This window comes from Oncorhynchus nerka, unplaced genomic scaffold (genome assembly GCF_034236695.1).
Source record: "Oncorhynchus nerka isolate Pitt River unplaced genomic scaffold, Oner_Uvic_2.0 unplaced_scaffold_985, whole genome shotgun sequence".
In the NCBI taxonomy this organism is placed as follows: domain Eukaryota; kingdom Metazoa; phylum Chordata; class Actinopteri; order Salmoniformes; family Salmonidae; genus Oncorhynchus; species Oncorhynchus nerka.
In genome coordinates this window covers 128,640-146,792 of record NW_027040309.1, presented here as the reverse complement: position 1 = coordinate 146,792, position 18,153 = coordinate 128,640, and the positions used below count along the sequence as shown (strand labels likewise).

Below are 18,153 nucleotides of genomic sequence, written 5' to 3'. Positions count from 1 at the left end.
TTTGAGAGGCAGGTGTATGGTTCCTCCTAGACTCTCAGCTCTGGTTGTGGTTGATTGGTAGTGGTGTGGACAGCTTTGGGTTGTGAGGTGCTGACAACAGTCACCGACAGGGAATTCGTAACAGAGGTGTTTTCCAAAATCATTGTTAACCTTTTCAAGTAAAACTTTAATTTCAAATTGAAACCAAGATGACTGCTTTAATACATTACAATATAAACAGCAGGCTATAGTCCTATTTCAATCATACTGAAATACATTTAACTTGTCCATTCGCTTTGTGTGATTATTCTGATGAAGGCTGAAACGTTAATCTTTTAACCTTGATTAAATAAAACAAATCATTTTCCAGGCCACACATCATCAAATATACTGAGACAAATTACAGACAGTAGCCTACAAGTAGCAAAATAGACGTCAATTGATTGAACATGAAATGCTCCAATCCAGTACTCAACTGATAAACCATGTGATTCTTTGTTTAGCGGGGATCTTCTGTGTATAACGTGACGCAGGAGGGCAGATAAGCATCTAACAATGCATTTCCCTGCTCTATGCCTGGGCCGAGGCAGGAGGTACATTACAACTGTTTTCAGGTGCAAACTGAATAACCATGGTTTTCCCTGCTCTATGCCTGGGCTGAGGCAGGAGGTACATTACAACTGTTTTCAGGTGCAAACTGAATAACCATGGTTTTCCCTGCTCTATGCCTGGGCTGAGGCAGGAGGTACATTACAACTGTTTTCAGGTGCAAACTGAATAACCATGGTTTTCCCTGCTCTATGCCTGGGCTGAGGCAGGAGGTACATTACAACTGTTTTCAGATGCAACGTGAATAACCATGGTTTTGGGAAAGAGATTTAACGATGCTCCTATGAAGGTTAACTTTGCCTTAATATGCGGTTGGGAAACTGGTCCCAGATCAGTTCACAGAACATTATATTATTCATTAAATGTGTTTATGTGACCTTCATTTAACTGGTCCCAGATCAGTTCACAGAACATATTATTATTTATTAAATGTGTTTATGTGACCTTCATTTAACTGGTCCCAGATCAGTTCACAGAACATATTATTATTTATTAAATGTGTTTATGTGACCTTCATTTAACTGGTCCCAGATCAATTCACAGAACATTATATTATTTATGAAATGTGTTTATGTGACCTTCATTTAACTGGGTCAGTTAAGAACAAATTCTTCTTTACAATGACGTCCGACACCGGCCAAACCTGGACGACGCTGGGCCAAACCTGGACGACGCTGGGCCAAACCTGGACGACGCTGGGCCAAACCTGGACGACGCTGGGCCAAACCTGGACGACGCTGGGCCAAACCTGGACGACACTGGGCCAAACCTGGACGCCGCTGGGCCAAACCTGGACGCCGCTGGGCCAAACCTGGACGACACTGGGCCAAACAGATTCCAGGCTGGAATCAAACCAGGGACTGTAGTGACACCTCCATCACTGTGATGCAGTGCCTTAGACCACTGTGATACAGCCTGGAATCAAACCAGGGTCTGTAGTGACACCTCTATCACTGTGATGCAGTGCCTTAGACCACTGTGATACAGCCTGGAATCAAACCAGGGACTGTAGTGACACCTCCATCACTGTGATGCAGTGCCTTAGACCACTGTGATACAGGCTGGAATCAAACCAGGGTCTGTAGTGACACCTCTATCACTGTGATGCAGTGCCTTAGACCACTGTGATACAGCCTGGAATCAAACCAGGGTCTGTAGTGACACCTCTATCACTGTGATGCAGTACCTTAGACCACTGTGATACAATTAACGTTGCAGCAGGACAGAGCATGTAGCCTAGAACTGATAACTGATCAGAGCTCAAACCTACTCTGACTATTGAATGTCTGATGACGACCTAACTTTCTGTTCCCCCTCTTTCTTCAGCAAGCTTTGTTCTGCCTTTATCTAGGCTGGTAGTGATGGAGAGATGAGACCTGGGTTCTATCAGGTGGTCTATATATATATATAGTGGCAGTAGTAGTGGCTGGTAGTGATGGAGAGATGAGACCTGGGTTCTATCAGGTGGTCTATATATATATATATATAGTGGCTAGTAGTGATGGAGAGATGAGACCAGGGTTCTATCAGGTGGTCTATATATATATATATATATATATATATATATAGTGGCTAGTAGTGATAGAGAGATGAGACCTGGGTTCTATCAGGTGGTCTATATATATATATAGTGGCAGTAGTAGTGGCTAGTACTGATAGAGAGATGAGACCTGGGTTCTATCAGGTGGTCTATATATATATATAGTGGCAGTAGTAGTGGCTAGTACTGATAGAGAGATGAGACCTGGGTTCTATCAGGTGGTCTATATATATATATATAGTGGCAGTAGTAGTGGCTAGTACTGATAGAGAGATGAGACCTGGGTTCTATCAGGTGGTCTATATATATATATAGTAGCAGTAGTAGTGGCTAGTAGTGATGGAGAGATGAGAGCTGGGTTCTATCAGGTGGTCTATATATATATATAGTAGCAGTAGTAGTGGCTGGTAGTGATGGAGAGATGAGACCTGGGTTCTATCAGGTGGTCTATATATATATATAGTGGCAGTAGTAGTGGCTGGTAGTGATAGAGAGATGAGACCTGGGTTCTATCAGGTGGTCTATATATATATATATATAGTGGCTAGTAGTGATAGAGAGATGAGACCTGGGTTCTATCAGGTGGTCTATATATATATATATATATATATATAGTGGCTAGTAGTGATGGAGAGATGAGACCTGGGTTCTATCAGGTGGTCTATATATATATATATATATATAGTGGCTAGTAGTGATGGAGAGATGAGACCTGGGTTCTATCAGGTGGTCTATATATATATATATATATATAGTGGCTAGTAGTGATGGAGAGATGAGACCTGGGTTCTATCAGGTGGTCTATATATATATAGTGGCAGTAGTAGTGGCTAGTAGTGATAGAGAGATGAGACCTGGGTTCTATCAGGTGGTCTATATATATATAGTTGCTAGTAGTGATGGAGAGATGAGACCTGGGTTCTATCAGGTGGTCTATATATATATATATATAGTGGCTGGTAGTGATGGAGAGATGAGACCTGGGTTCTATCAGGTGGTCTATATATATAGATATATATATATAGTGGCAGTAGTAGTGGCTAGTACTGATAGAGAGATGAGACCTGGGTTCTATCAGGTGGTCTATATATATAGATATATATATATAGTGGCAGTAGTAGTGGCTAGTAGTGATGGAGAGATGAGACCTGGGTTCTATCAGGTGGTCTATATAATGCCACCTGAAAATAGCTGTGCAGCGACGCTCCCAATCCAACCTGACAGAGCTTGAGAGGATCTGCAGAGAAGAATGGGAGAAACTCCCCAAATACAGGTGTGCCAAGCTTGTAGCATCAAACCCAAGAAAAATCAAGGTTGTAATCGCTGCCAAAGGTGTTTCAACAAAGTGCTGAGTAAAGGGTCTGAATACTTATGTAAATGTGATATCTACGTTTTTTTTTAAATAAAACTGTTCACACATAAAATAAACAGTTTTTGCTTTGTAATTCTGGGTTATTGTGTGTAGATTGATGAGGGGAAAAACACATTTAATCAATTTTAGAATAAGGCTGTAACGTGACAAAATGTGTAAAAAGTCAAGGGGTCTGAATACTTTCTGAATGCTACTGTATATCCGTATATTAGACTCTCTCTCTCGCTCTCTCGATGCAGTGATGTTGTTTTCATCACTTCTGGTTTAACATCATCAAGTGGTGATTGTCCAAACTGAACCAGTGTTAAGATAGAGAAAGTGAGAGATAGAGAGAGCAGAGAATGTGGGAGAGAGAGCAGAGAGAGAGAGCAGAGTGTGGGAGAGAGAGAGGGAGCAGAGAGAGAGAGCAGTGTGTGGGAGAGAGAGAGAGCAGAGAGAGAGAGAGAGCAGAGTGTGGGAGAGAGAGAGAGCAGAGAGAGAGCAGAGTGTGGGAGAGAGAGAGAGAGCAGAGAGAGAGAGAGAGCAGTGTGTGGGAGAGAGAGAGGGAGCAGAGAGAGCAGAGTGTGGGAGAGAGAGAGCAGAGAGAGAGCAGAGATGTGGGAGAGAGAGAGCAGAGAGAGCAGAGTGTGGGAGAGAGAGAGCAGAGAGAGAGCAGAGTGTGGGAGAGAGAGAGGCAGAGAGAGAGCAGAGTGTGGGAGAGAGAGAGAGCAGAGAGAGAGTGGGAGAGAGAGGGCAGAGAGAGAGCAGAGTGTGGGAGAGAGAGAGAGAGCAGAGAGAGAGAAGCAGAGTGTGGGAGAGAGAGAGCAGAGAGAGAGAGCAGAGTGTGGGAGAGAGAGAGAGCAGAGAGAGAGCAGTGTGTGGAGAGAGAGAGGAGCAGAGAGAGAGCAGAGTGTGGGAGAGAGAGAGCAGAGAGAGAGCAGAGCAGAGAGAGAGAGAGAGAGAGCAGAGTGTGGGAGAGAGAGAGCAGAGAGAGAGCAGAGTGTGGGAGAGAGAGAGCAGAGTGTGGGAGAGAGAGAGGGAGCAGGGAGAGGGAGCAGAGTGTGGGAGAGAGAGAGAGCAGAGTGTGGGAGAGAGAGAGAGCAGAGAGTGTGGGAGAGAGAGAGCAGAGTGTGGGAGAGAGAGAGGGAGCAGAGAGAGAGAGCAGAGTGTGGGAGAGAGAGAGAGAGCAGAGAGAGAGAGCAGAGTGTGGGAGAGAGAGAGGGAGCAGAGAGAGAGCAGAGTGTGGGAGAGAGAGAGAGCAGAGAGAGAGCAGAGTGTGGGAGAGAGAGAGTGTGAGCAGAGAGAGAGCAGAGTGTGGGAGAGAGAGAGGGAGCAGAGAGAGAGAGCAGAGTGTGGGAGAGAGAGAGGGAGAGCAGAGAGAGGGAGCAGAGTGTGGGAGAGAGAGAGAGCAGAGAGAGAGCAGAGTGTGGGAGAGAGAGAGGGAGCAGAGTGTGGGAGAGAGAGAGAGAGCAGAGTGTGGGAGAGAGAGAGGGAGCAGAGAGAGAGAGCAGAGTGTGGGAGAGAGAGAGAAAGCAGAGTGTGGGAGAGAGAGAGAGAGCAGAGTGTGGGAGAGAGAGAGGGAGCAGAGAGAGAGCAGAGTGTGGGAGAGAGAGAGGGAGCAGAGAGAGAGCAGAGTGTGGGAGAGAGAGAGAGGAGAGGGAGCAGAGAGAGAGCAGAGTGTGGGAGAGAGAGAGAGCAGAGTGTGGGAGAGAGAGAGGGAGCAGAGAGAGAGAGCAGAGTGTGGGAGGGAGAGAGGGAGCAGAGAGAGAGAGCAGAGTGTGGGAGAGAGAGAGAGCAGAGTGTGGGAGAGAGAGAGGGAGCAGAGAGAGAGAGCAGAGTGTGGGAGAGAGAGAGGGAGCAGAGAGAGAGCAGAGAGAGAGAGCAGAGTGTGGGAGAGAGAGAGAGCAGAGTGTGGCAGAGAGAGAGAGAGCAGAGTGTGGAGAGAGAGAGAGGGAGCAGAGAGAGAGAGAGCAGAGTGTGGGAGAGAGAGAGCAGAGAGAGAGAGCAGAGAGTGTGGGAGAGAGAGAGCAGAGAGTGTGGGAGAGAGAGAGAAAGAGAGAAGAGAGCAGAGAGTGTGTGAGAGAGATAAGAGAGCAGAGAGTCTGTGAGAGAGAGAGAGAAGAGAGCAGAGCACACAGAGAGAGCAGAGAAAAGAGAGCAGAGAGAGAGGGGGGGGGAAAGAGAGCGGAGAGCAGGCTTCGAGAGCAAAGAGAGAGAGCAGAGAGTGAGATCAAATAGAGCAGAGAGAGCAGAGATAAGAGAGTGAGAGAGCAGAGAGAGTGGGTAGGGAGAGCAGCAGAGCAGAGAGAACAAAGGGCAGAGAGAGCAGAAAACAGAGAGAGAGAGCAGAGAGAGAGCAGAGAGAACAGAGAGAGCAGAGAACATAGAGAAGAGAGAGCAGAGAAAGCAGAGGAAGTGAGAGAGCAGAGAACAGAGAGATCAGACAGAGCAGAGGGAGAGAGAGAGCAGAGAACAGAGAGGAGAGCAGAGAGAGAGAGAAGATAACGAGAGCAGAAAGAGAGAGAGCAGAGAAAAGCGAGAGAGCAGAGAGTGTGTGTGAGAGAGAGAAGAGAGCGGGGAAAAGAGAGAGAGAGCAGAGAGAGAGCAGAGAGAGCAGAAAGCAGGCAGAAAGCAGGCTGAGAGAGCAGAGAGCGAGAGCAGAGAGAAGGCTGAGAGAGGGCACAGAGCATTAGAGAGAGAGAGAGAGAGATAGATCAGAGAGAGCAGAGATAATAGAGAGTGAGAGAGCAGAGAGAGCGGGTAGAGAGAGCAGCAGAGCAGAGAGCAGAGAGAACAAAGGGCAGAGAGAGAAGACAGAGCAGAGAGCAGAGAGAACAAAGGGCAGAGAGAGAAGACAGAGCAGAGGGAGAGAGAGCAGAGAACAGAGAGAGCAGAGGGAGAGAGAGCAGAGAACAGAGAGAGCAGAGAACAGAGAGAAGAGACAGCAGAGAGCAGAGAGAGAGGGAGCAGAGAGAGACAGCAGATAATGAGAGCAGAAAGAGCGAGAGCAGAGAGAGAGCAGAGAGCAGAGAGAGCAGAGAAAAGTGAGAGAGCAGAGAGAGCAAATAGAGAGGGCAGAGGGAGAGAGAAGAGAGCAGAGAGAGAGAGAAGAGACCAAATAGGGAAAGAGAAAAGAGAGAGAGCAGAGAGAGAGAGAGCAGAGGGAACGAGAGAGAGCAGAGAGAGAGCGAGCAGAGAGCAGAGAGAGAGCGGAGAGCAGAGAGAGTGAGAAGAGAGAGAGAGCTTAGAGGGCAGAGAGAGGGCAGAGAAAGAGAGAGAGCAGAGAGAGCAGAGAGGAAGAGCAGAGAGCAGAGAGAGCAGATAAAATAGAGAGCAGCAGAGCAGAGAGTAGAGAGAGCAGAGGGAGCAGAGGGAGAGAGAGAGAGCAGAGAACAGAGAGATAGCAGAGAGCAGATAGAGCAAAGGGAGAAAGAGAGAGCGAGAGCAAAGAACAGAGAGAGAGCAGAGAGAGTAGAGGGAGTGAGAGAGCAGAGAACAGAGAGAGCAGAGGCAGAGAGAGCAGAGGACAGAGAGAGCTAGCAGAGCAGAGAGCAGAGGGAGAAAGAAAGCAGAGAACAGATAGAAGAGAGAGCAGAGAGAGGGGGTAGAGAGAGAGAGTGAACAGAGAGCAGGCTGAGAAAGCAAAGAGAGAGTGAGAGAGGAGAGAGAGAGAGAGCAGAGAGCAAAGAGAGAGAGCAGAGAGGGCAGAGAGAAAGACCAGAGAGAGAGAGCAGAGAGAGAGCACAGAGAGCAGAAGAGAGAGCAGAGAGTGAACAGAGAAGAGAGAGCCGAAAGAGCAGAGAAAAGAGAGAGCAGAGCAGAGAGAAAAGAGTGAGAGAGCAGAGAGGGAGAGAGAGGGAGAGAGAGGAGAGGGCAGAGAGAGAGAACAGAGAGGGCAGAGAGAGAGAGGGCAGAGAACAGAGAGGAGAGCAGAGAGCATAGAGAGAGCAAAGACTGTGTGTGACCCTCCATCACAACACTATGTTGCTATAGTGAACCTACATTACAACACTCTGTTACTATAGTGACCCTGCATCACAACACTATGTTGCTATAGTGAACCTACATTACAACACTCTGTTACTATAGTGACCCTGCATCACAACACTCTGTTGCTATAGTGAACCTACATTACAACACTACGTTGCTATAGTGACCCTGCATCACAACACTATGTTGCTATAGTGAACCTACATTACAACACTCTGTTACTATAGTGACCCTGCATCACAACACTATGTTGCTATAGTAACCCTGCATCACAACACTCTGTTGCTATAGCAACACATATTTAATTGTTTTGTATTTCAGTTCATATTTGTTTCATGTTTCAACCAGTCACAGGTTAACATCAACCTGACAGAGGAAACGTAAAATCAATATACAAACTGTTTTCACAATTAACAAGCCTTTTCTTGTTTCAAGTCTGTTTTATTATGAAAAGTACAATATATCCTTGTATACTTGTACAACTATGAAGCGTATGTCCAGATATAATTGTATATAATTGTACAATTTGTTATTCAACATAAAATACATGTTATTGTAAGAGGTCCTGGGTCACAATTATAGGAAGACGCACATGTATGTGTGTCCAGTGTGTGTGTCCAATGTGTGTGTGTGTGTGTGCGTTAATTGTTTGTCCAGGTGTGTGTGTGTGTGTGTGTTTGTTTGTCCAGTGTGTGTGTGTGTTTGTCCAGTGTGTGTGTGTGTGTGTGTTCAGTGTGTGTGTGTGTGTGTCCAGTGTGTGTGTGTGTGTCTAGCGTGTGTGTGTGTGTGTTCAGTGTGTGTGTGTGTCTGTGTCCAGCGTGTGTGTGTGTGTGTATTTTTGTTTGTCCAGTGTGTGTGTGTGTGTGTTCAGTGTGTGTGTGTCCAGCGTGTGTGTGTGTGTGTGTTCAGTGTGTGTGTTTTTGTCCAGTGTGTGTGTGTGTGTGTGTGTGTGTGTTTGTGAGTCCAGTGTGTTTGTTTGTCCAGTGTGTGTGTGTGTGTCCAATTGTGTGTGTGTGTCCAGTGTGTGTGTGTGTGTGTGGCTAGCGTGTGTGTGTGTGTTCAGTGTGTTTGTGTGTTTGTATCCAGCGTGTGTGTGTGTTTTTGTTTGTCCAGTGTGTGTGTGTGTGTGTGTGTTTGTGTGTGTTTGTCCAGTGTGTGTGTGTATTTTTGTTTGTCCAGTGTGTGTGTGTTTGTGTGTTTGTCCAGTGTGTGTGTGTCTGTGTCCAGCGTGTGTGTCTATTTTTGTTTGTCCAGTGTGTGTGTGTTTGTGTGTTTGTCCAGTGTGTGTGTGTGTTTGTGTGTTTGTCCAGTGTGTGTGTGTGTGTTTGTGTTTGTACAGTGTGTGTGTGTGTTTTTGTCCAGTATGTGTGTGTTTGTTTGTGAGTCCAGTGTGTGTGTGTGTGTGTTTGTCCAGTGTGTGTGTGTCTGTGTCCAATTGTGTGTGTGTGTGTTTGTCCAGTGTGTGTGTGTGTGTCTAGTGTGTGTGTGTGTGTTCAGTGTGTGTGTGTGTGTGTGTATGTGTCCAGTGTGTGTGTGTGTGTGTGTGTGTGTGTGTGTGGTTATTATTTCAGGGACACTGAGGAGTCAACATAATCAACCCCAAACCCTGGATAGAGGGGCTCAGTGAATGTGGAGGTGAATGTGATCAGGTGGGTCAGTGTGTCAGAGGAGGCTCTATAGAAGGACAGAGTGCCGGCTGGCCAGTCCAGATACACTCCTACTCTGTGGGAGCTGGAGGAGGGGACGTCTATGGTAGTGGGATTATTATTGTGCCTGGCAATGTAAATGTTGTCAGAGCAGAACAGACTCCAGGACTTGTCATTGCATCCAAGACAACAGTCATCAACCCTTCCTCTCCTGCTGATTCCTTTATATGTCACTCCTATACCAGCCCCCATTCTCCCACTCCACTCTGCCTCCCAGTAACAGCGCCCAGTCAGACCCTCTCTACACAGCACCTGTCCACAGCCCTCAAATCTCTCTGGGTGATCAGGATACGGCTGCTCCTCTGTCCTCCATGTCACCTTTCTGTTCTCCTCAGACAGAGAGAGGTGTCTGTCTACTGTGTTTGGGTCCAGTGTGAGATCACAGACATCTGATGGATGAAACCAGACACAATATTAGAAATCATCATCATTCACATTAGAATGTTAACTCACTTTTCACTAATTCATTTAATGTAGATGTTTCTAGGTATCAAAAGGAGAAGTGAAGGTAACATGAGACTTGTTGAATGATCATATGTTATACTGTATGGTAATATAAAACACACCTTTTCCTATTAATTACACACACACACACACAAACACACACATTTTCAAAACAACTTTGTAAACTTTGGTGTCCCTGATTTCTGCTTCTGGAGAACTACAGCTGATATTTAATATGACCAAGTCAGTAATGATGTTGGTCTTTGACTTTGACTTAACTTGAATTAAGACTTATTCTTAGTCATATTCTTCACAGCAGTCAACACTCACATTTTCTAAGCCCAGGTTTCATTCTGTTCTCTCCACCATGTTCCACACTGTAGCGGTAAGCAGAAGAACAGACAGTCATTGAGGGATACACCTGAACTCACACACACACACACACACACACACACACACACACACACACACACACACAAATACAAATATAGCATATATCAATCTGTGTGTGTGTGTCCAGTATGTGATTGTGTCAGTGTGTGTGTGTGTCCAGTGCTTGTATGTGTTTGTCCTGTGTGTGTGTGTGTAGGGTGTGTGTGTGTGTGTGTGTGTACTGTGTGTGTGTGTGTGTCCAGTATGTGATTGTGTCAGTGTGTGTGTGTGTCCAGTGCTTGTATGTGTTTGTCCTGTGTGTGTGTGTGTAGGGTGTGTGTGTGTGTGTGTGTACTGTGTGTGTGTGTGAGTCCAGTATGTGATTGTGTCAGTGTGTGTGTGTGTCCAGTGTGTGTCTGTGTGTGTCCAGTGTGTGTATGTGTGTCCAATGTGTGTTTGTCCAGTGTGTGTGTGTCCAGTGTGTGTTTGTGTGTGAGTGTTTGTGTGAGTGTTTGTGTGTGTGTGAGTCTTGTGTGTGTCCAGTGTGTGAGTGTCCAGTGTGTGTGTGTGTCCAGTGTGTGTATGTGTGTCCAATGTGTGTTTGTCCAGTGTGTGTGTGTGTGTTTGTTTGTGTGTGTGTTTGTGTGTGTGTGTGAGTCTTGTGTGTGTCCAGTGTGTGAGTGTCCAGTGTGTGTGTGTGTCCTGTGTGTGTATGTGTGTCCAATGTGTGTTTGTCCAGTGTGTGTGTGTCCAGTGTGTGTTTGTGTGTGAGTGTTTGTGAGTGTTTGTGTGTGTGTGAGTCTTGTGTGTGTCCAGTGTGTGAGTGTCCAGTGTGTGTGTGTGTCCAGAGTGTGTGTGTCCAGAGTGTGTGTCATTGAGAGATTTACACACACACTGAACTCACACACACACACACACACACACACACAGCACTTAAATTACCAATTTTCTCCTCTGAAAAATTGGCCATATGGTCCCAGATCTCTCACACACACACACACACACAGTCAGCATATAACTTTGTCCAAGTGGTGGTAAGAATGTTTGTCTTAACTAGCCTGATAAGTCAACATGTCTGATATGAACATTGACATAAACCCTCTACATACTTGAGTTTCTCCAGTCTGCAGTGTGGATCCTCCAGTCCAGCAGAGAGCAGTCTGACTCCTGAGTCTCCTGGGTGATTGTAGCTCAGGTCCAGCTCTCTCAGGTGTGAGGGGTTTGACCTCAGAGCTGAGACCAGAGAAGCACAGCCTTCCTCTGTGACTAGACAGCCTGACAGCCTGCAAAGAGTCAAATCATATTAAAATCACACTGATATTCTTTGGTGGTGAAAATAGTGGCAGTAAATGTTTTCAACATATTCAGATATATCAGTGTCCTGAAACCTTCCATATCTATTCATAAAATAGTGTATCATCATAAAAAATAACAAATGATCAAAGTATTGCCTGCAGATAGAAACATGTATAGTACAAATATTATAGTAGACTGACCAGACCAGTTTAAAAAGCAGTATCAGTCAGAAGACAGACAGTGAGGAATCAGATTTAGCAAAGCACCACATTTAAAACTGTAAGCTTCACTGTCCAAACACATATGGTGTGGACTATGTGTGTCTGGTAAACACATGTGGATCTGGTGAACAGTTATCACTTGTTGACCAACTACAGGAATACTGACCTCAGAGTCTCCAGTTTACAGTGGGGATTCTCCAGTCCAGCAGAGAGCAGCTTCACTCCTGAACCCTTCAGGTCATTGTTACTCAGGTCCAGCTCTCTCAGGTGTGAGGGGTTTGAACTGAGAACTGAGGCCAACACTTTACAGGATGTGTCTGTGAGTTTACAGACAGTGAGTCTGAAACACAGAAGAAATACAATGACAGACAGGTTGTATTAAAATATTTCACTTAGCTTTCCCTGCTTACACTGTAAATAAATGTGTCTCTATACTCCAGCATTTTGGATTTCAGATCAAATGTTTCATATGAGGTGACAGACAGGATATTTTAATAATAATATTAATTTAATGTATCTAGTCCCCCCTTTTGAAGAAGTCATAACTATTCTGACACTTAAAGTGATTAGACAAAAGTTTATCTGGTCCCATATTCCTCGAGCACAATGAGACATCAAGCCTGTGAGTTTAAAAGATCATGAATGAATCATGAATAATAATGAGTGAGAAAGTTAAAGAGGCTACAACAAAACATGCTAATTCTCACCATTACCAATAACAGAGGCTACAACAAAACATGCTAACCTCTCACCATTACCAATAACAGAGGCTACAACAAAACATGCTAATTCTCACCATTACCAATAACAGAGGCTACAACAAAACATGCTAACCTCTCACCATTACCAATAACAGAGGCTACAACAAAACATGCTAACCTCTCACCATTACCAATAACAGAACAGACAACAAAACATGCTAACCTCTCACCATTACCAATAACAGAGGCCACAACAAAACATGCTAACCTCTCACCATTACCAATAACAGAGGCTACAACAAAACATGCTAACCTCTCACCATTACCAATAACAGAGGCTACAACAAAACATGCTAACCTCTCACCATTACCAATAACAGAGGCTACAACAAAACATGCTAACCTCTCACCATTACCAATAACAGAGGCTACAACAAAACATGCTAACCTCTCACCATTACCAATAACAGAGGCTACAACAAAACATACTAACCTCTCGTCATTACCAATAACAGAGGCTACAACAAAACATACTAACCTCTCACCATTACCAATAACAGAGGCTACAACAAAACATGCTAACCTCTCACCATTACCAATAACAGAGGCTACAACAAAACATGCTAACCTCTCACCATTACCAATAACAGAGGCTACAACAAAACATGCTAACCTCTCACCATTACCAATAACAGAGGCTACAACAAAACATACTAACCTCTCACCATTACCAATAACAGAGACTACAACAAAACATGCTAACCTCTCACCATTACCAATAACAGAGGGGGTCTGATCTTTGTGCCTCTGTAACTTTCTCATTCATCATTATTCTCGATTAATTCCTGATGATTCATCATCATAGTAGCATCCACATGAATGTAGAAGTGTTCAGAAACATCTTCTATTCTTACTGACAATACAAGTGAAGTGACTCCAAAATGACAGGACATTATTCACCATTCAGTTTCTATTAGGAAAAACATCCAAAACACAACCAAGACAAACTGCTAATTAATTCAACAAGTTAGTAGAATCACAAGCTTGATGTAATCACTGCAGGCATGGAATATGGGACCAAATACTAAACGTATGACTACTTTAATACACTATAAGTGAATATAACCGAATAATTACGACTTTTCAAATGGGAGAACTACATACATAAAGTGCTTTCATATCTGATAATACTGACCTCAGAGTCTCCAGTTTACAGTGGGGATTCCCCAGTCCAGCAGAGAGCAGCTTCACTCCTGAATCCTTCAGGTCATTGTTACTCAGGTCCAGCTCTCTCAGGTGTGAGGGGTTTGACTCCAGAGCTGAGACCAGAGAAGCACAGCCTTCCTCTGTGACTCCACAGCCTGACAGCCTGACAAAGAGATCATCATGACTTCACAAACACACTGTTAATTTAACACCAGTAGTGTAGAAGGACAATGGTAGATGCATTTGGTTAATTATCCAAAACAACATATAGATTCATCTTCCATCTCCTAGAATTGTATGGTCATTTTGTTATACTAATGTGAAAATCAATGAATATATTCAATATGTTTTAAAAAAATATATATTATACATATTATAATACATAATTTTCTCTAAACTGAACATTTCTTCCTGATGATTAGTTCTTATATGTCATTTTATTTACTCACAGAACAGCTCTGGAGGCTTTGACCACTGGCAGCAGCCTCAGAAGACCTTCCTCTGATCTGGAGTATTTCTTCAGGTCAAACACATCCAGCTCCTTTTCTGAAGTCAGCAACACAAAGACCAGAGCTGACCACTGTGCAGGGGACAGGTTGGGTTTTGAGAGACTTCCTGAGTTCAGGAAGCTTTGGATCTCCTCCACTAGAGAATGGTCATTCAGTTCATTCAGACAGTGGAACAGATTGATGCTCCTCTCTGGAGAGGGATTCTCCCTGATCTTCTCCTTGATGTACTCGACTGTGTCTTCATGGCTCTGTGAGCTGCTTCTGGTCTTTGTCAGTAGACCTCGTAAGTGCTTCTGATTGGACTCCAGTGAGAGGCCCAGAAGGAAGCGGAGGAAAAGGTCCAGGTTTCCCGTCTCACTTTGTAAGGCTTTATCCACAGCACTCTTGTAGAAAGTAACTTTACGCCTTTGTTTGATCCTCACAGAAAAGTTCCTGGACGTTGTTTGCAGTTTGTCCATTAGATTCTCATTGTTGTTGATGAATGAGAGGAACACATATACAGCAGCCAGAAACTCCTGAATGCTCAGATGAACAAAGCAGTACACCTTGTCCTGGTACAGCCCACATTCCTCTTTAAAGAGCTGTGTGCACAATCCTGAGTACACTGAGGCTTCATTAACATCAATGCCAGCCTCTTTCAGGTCTTCTTCATAGAAAATCAGATTGCCATTCACAAGCTGTTGAAAAGCCAGTTTTCCCAGTGACAGAATGCTCTCTTTATTCCAGTGTGGACCTGTCTCTTCTTTCCCAAGATACTTTTCATTCTTCTGTTTGGTATGAAACACCACAAGGTGTGTGTACATCTCAGTCAGAGTCTTGGGCATCTCTTCTCTCTTATGTTTCAGCATGTGTTCAAGGACTGTTGCAGAAATCCAACAGAAGACTGGAATGTGGCACATGATGTGGAGGCTCCTTGATGTCTTTATGTGTGAGATGATTCTGCTGGCCAGGTCCTCATCACTGAATCTCTTCCTGAAGTACTCCTCCTTCTGTGGGTCATTGAACCCTCGTACCTCTGTCACCTGGTCAACACACCCTGAAGGGATCTTATTGGCTGCTGCAGGTCGGGTAGTTATCCAGAGGAGAGCAGAGGGAAGCAGATTTCCCTTGATGAGATTTGTCAGCAGAACATCCACTGAGGTTGACTCTGTGACGTCCCAACAGATCTTGTTCTTCTGGAAGTCTAGGGGCAGTCGGCACTCATCCAGACCATCAAAGATGAACAGAACTTTGTACTTGTTGTAGTTGGAGATTCTTGATTGTTTGGTTTCCATTGAGAAGTGATTAAGAAGTTCAATGAAAGTGTGTTTGTCCCCTTTCATCAAATTCAGCTCCCGAAAAGGGAATGAAAATACAAATTGGACATCCTGATTTGCTTTTCCTTCAGCCCAGTCCAGAATGAACTTCTGCACAGAGACTGTTTTTCCAATGCCAGCGACTCCCTTTGTCAGCACAGTTCTGATAAGTTTGTCTTGTCCAGTTAAGGGTTTGAAGATGTCGTTACATTTGATTGCAGTCTCTGGTCTTGCTTGTTTCCTGGTTGTTGTCTCAATCTGTCTCAGCTCATGTTCATTATTGACCTCTCCTGTTCCACCCTCTGTGATGTAGAGCTCTGTGTAGATCTTATTGAGAAGTGTTGGGTTTCCTTGTTTAGCGATCCCCTCAAATACACATTGAAACTTCTTCTTTAGATTAGATTTGAGTTCACGTTGGCAAATCACAGCAAGCTCATCTGAATGAAGAAATAACACAGAGGATATTAATATTACGTCTGTTTTAATGTCTACAGTATTGTAGGACTGTTATAAAGTTGTAAATTATAATAATGTATTCTCTAAACTGACTGTATAAATGTGTAAATGTTTTCATAATGCATTACAGACTGGTGTGACTGATTATATTATTATTGGTATTATTGATGGTATTATTAATGTTCTCTCTCTCTAAATGAATCACCACAACACATCCCTGCTGCTACTTGATGAGGTCACTAGGTGTTGTGTTAAGGCTGCTACAATATCATTGAGTTACACAGCTACTTTAGCTGTACTTTAGCTACAGCTTTTAAATGTTATAAAACAGTATTCAACATGAGGCAGACAGATCTTACATTTCTCCAGTGTGTCAGCAAGCTCCTTCTGGTTCATTTTCCTCAGGATGTGCAGTGTGATCTTCAGAGCCCCCTCTCTGGCACTGCTCTCCTGCTTCTCATCTTCAGCATCCACCACTTCCTTATCCTGCTTCTGACTCTCAAAGCCTTCTGGGAGTTCTGGACTAAGAATCCTCTTGAATATCTTCAGCTCGTTCTTCACAAATGTCATTATTTTCTGTTCAAGCATCTGAAATAAGTAAAGTAAATAAGTTAAGCAAGAGACTAAATGCTTTCTCATTAACACATTAATGAATGATTGACAGATCAACTTTACTTGAGGTAAACAAAAACAAATGTACATAACAGGACCACATACACTGAATATGGAGGCCAGCTCTGTTTGATGACTCTGGGAAGACTGACCACTGAGAATCTCTGACTCTGATCTCCCCTGTTGGTTTCTGTGGACAAAACATGAGATTACATCTCCTCATCCAGGGAGTACACACACACACACATGCACACACACACACACACACACACACACACACACGGGGAGGAAATGTTGTGTTTGTTTAATATTGTTTTAGGACTATGAAAATGGACAAAAGGATTAGCCTGTGGATTATGAAAACAACAACAATAAATGGGAAAATGGGAGAGGAGAAATGACTATAGACAGTGTTGTTTAACTCACTGACCATGACCCATGAGTTCTTCTTACCTTTGTTCAGTAGAAAAGTCTCCCTCTCTAAAGGTTAGAGGAGGACCCATAGACCGGTCACTCTTCATGGACACACAGCTGGGAACAGGGGAGGCTGGTCTCTCCTGCTTGATTGGGCTTCAACACAACAGAGACAAACATTACATCTCTCATCTACTCTGAGCTCAGATGGGGAAACATAAGAAGAGTTTCACAAATAGAACTGACTTCCAGACGTTAGTTAATGGCATGAGCAGTGTGTCATTTTAAATGACGAAATTCATTTAGCGACGCGAGCGTTGTAGTCAGTCTGTCAGCCCCGCTAAAAGGCTGGTGTCGTTACTCTGCCTTCTCCGGGGGATGTTGAGGCAAATTTACTAACCGGGAGGGTTGAATGATGTAATTTATTGGAGGGCTGGAAGACGCACTCTCGAGGTTGTTTACTCACAATATCAGATATTAAGATAATTTTTATAATGAATGTAAACTGAGGTTGAGGTTCTGACTAGTGATTATTTACCTGGGGTTCAATACCTGCTATTGAGGCGCCCTGAAAATAATATTCAAAAGTTCGGTCCTTGGACACAGAGGGTTTAAACACTAAAGTTACCATCCATCTAGTGAAGAGAGGAGAACCGGACAGAGGTAGCCAGCATCCGTCAACGAGAGAGGGAGAAGCCTCACCGGGATTTAACAGGTGGAAGAAACAACCGGGGAGCCGGTGATGATGTAGTGGTAGCTATGGTAACTAGGATGCTGCTGGTAGAGTAGCTAGCTAGATTACCGAGCTGTACCGACTAGCTAGGATAACTAGGATGCTGCTGGTAGAGTAGCTAGCTAGCTTACCGAGCTGTACCGACTAGCTAGGATAACTAGGATGCTGCTGGTAGAGTAGCTAGCTAGCTTACCGAGCTGTACCGACTAGCTAGGATAACTAGGATGCTGCTGGTAGAGTAGCTAGCTAGATTACCGAGCTGTACCGACTAGCTAGGATAACTAGGATGCTGCTGGTAGAGTAGCTAGCTAGCTTACCGAGCTGTACCGACTAGCTAGGATAACTAGGATGCTGCTGGTAGAGTAGCTAACTAACTTACCGAGCTGTACCGACTAGCTAGGATAACTAGGATGCTGCTGGTAGAGTAGCTAGCTAGCTTACCGAGCTGTACCGACTAGCTCGCAGGTCGTTCGTCTGTCCCTCGTCTCGATGATGAATCCGGTGAAACACAAATTGAAACAAGGATAGAGAGTGAAAAGGATCTGGCTACACTCATACTGTCCCTCACCGTAAAGAAAAAAGCAAATTGAACAATAAACTTCGGTGTCTCAACAGTGTAACAACTGCGTCGTTATTCCCCAAGATCACCTCAGTCCACTCTGCGCGTAACCGGACAATATCCTTGGCTCCACAACGAACGACGGACGCGGACAGTTCTG

At 44.4% G+C, this 18,153-nt stretch overlaps 1 protein-coding gene across 1 annotated transcript; it reads right to left on the bottom strand.

Moving 5' to 3' along the window:
- Positions 1–7,886: 7,886 nt before the first annotated feature.
- LOC135570318 (NLR family CARD domain-containing protein 3-like) lies at positions 7,887–17,508 on the bottom strand. The gene is made up of 9 exons (XM_065016442.1): positions 16,741–17,508; positions 16,393–16,477; positions 16,035–16,263; positions 13,865–15,662; positions 13,405–13,578; positions 11,675–11,848; positions 11,101–11,274; positions 9,950–9,996; positions 7,887–9,564 (listed from the first exon to the last, which is right to left on the bottom strand). Exons 1-9 carry the CDS (start codon positions 16,806–16,808, stop codon positions 9,032–9,034), a joined length of 3,282 nt encoding a protein of 1,093 aa, XP_064872514.1. The 5' UTR covers positions 16,809–17,508; the 3' UTR covers positions 7,887–9,031.
- Between the last annotated feature and the right edge of the window lie 645 nt (positions 17,509–18,153).

What these genes read in the sequence shown, in the direction of transcription:
- LOC135570318 (XM_065016442.1), bottom strand. Translation starts at nt 16,808, where the DNA reads ATGAAGAGTGACCGGTCTATGGGTCCTCCTCTAACCTTTAGAGAGGGA. An exon ending in AGCTGGCCTCCATATTCAGT is followed by an intron (nt 16,264 to 16,392) that starts GTATGTGGTCCT and finishes TACTTATTTCAG; the next exon opens with ATGCTTGAACAGAAAATAAT. An exon ending in GAAACCTGGGCTTAGAAAAT is followed by an intron (nt 9,565 to 9,949) that starts GTGAGTGTTGAC and finishes TTCATCCATCAG; the next exon opens with ATGTCTGTGATCTCACACTG.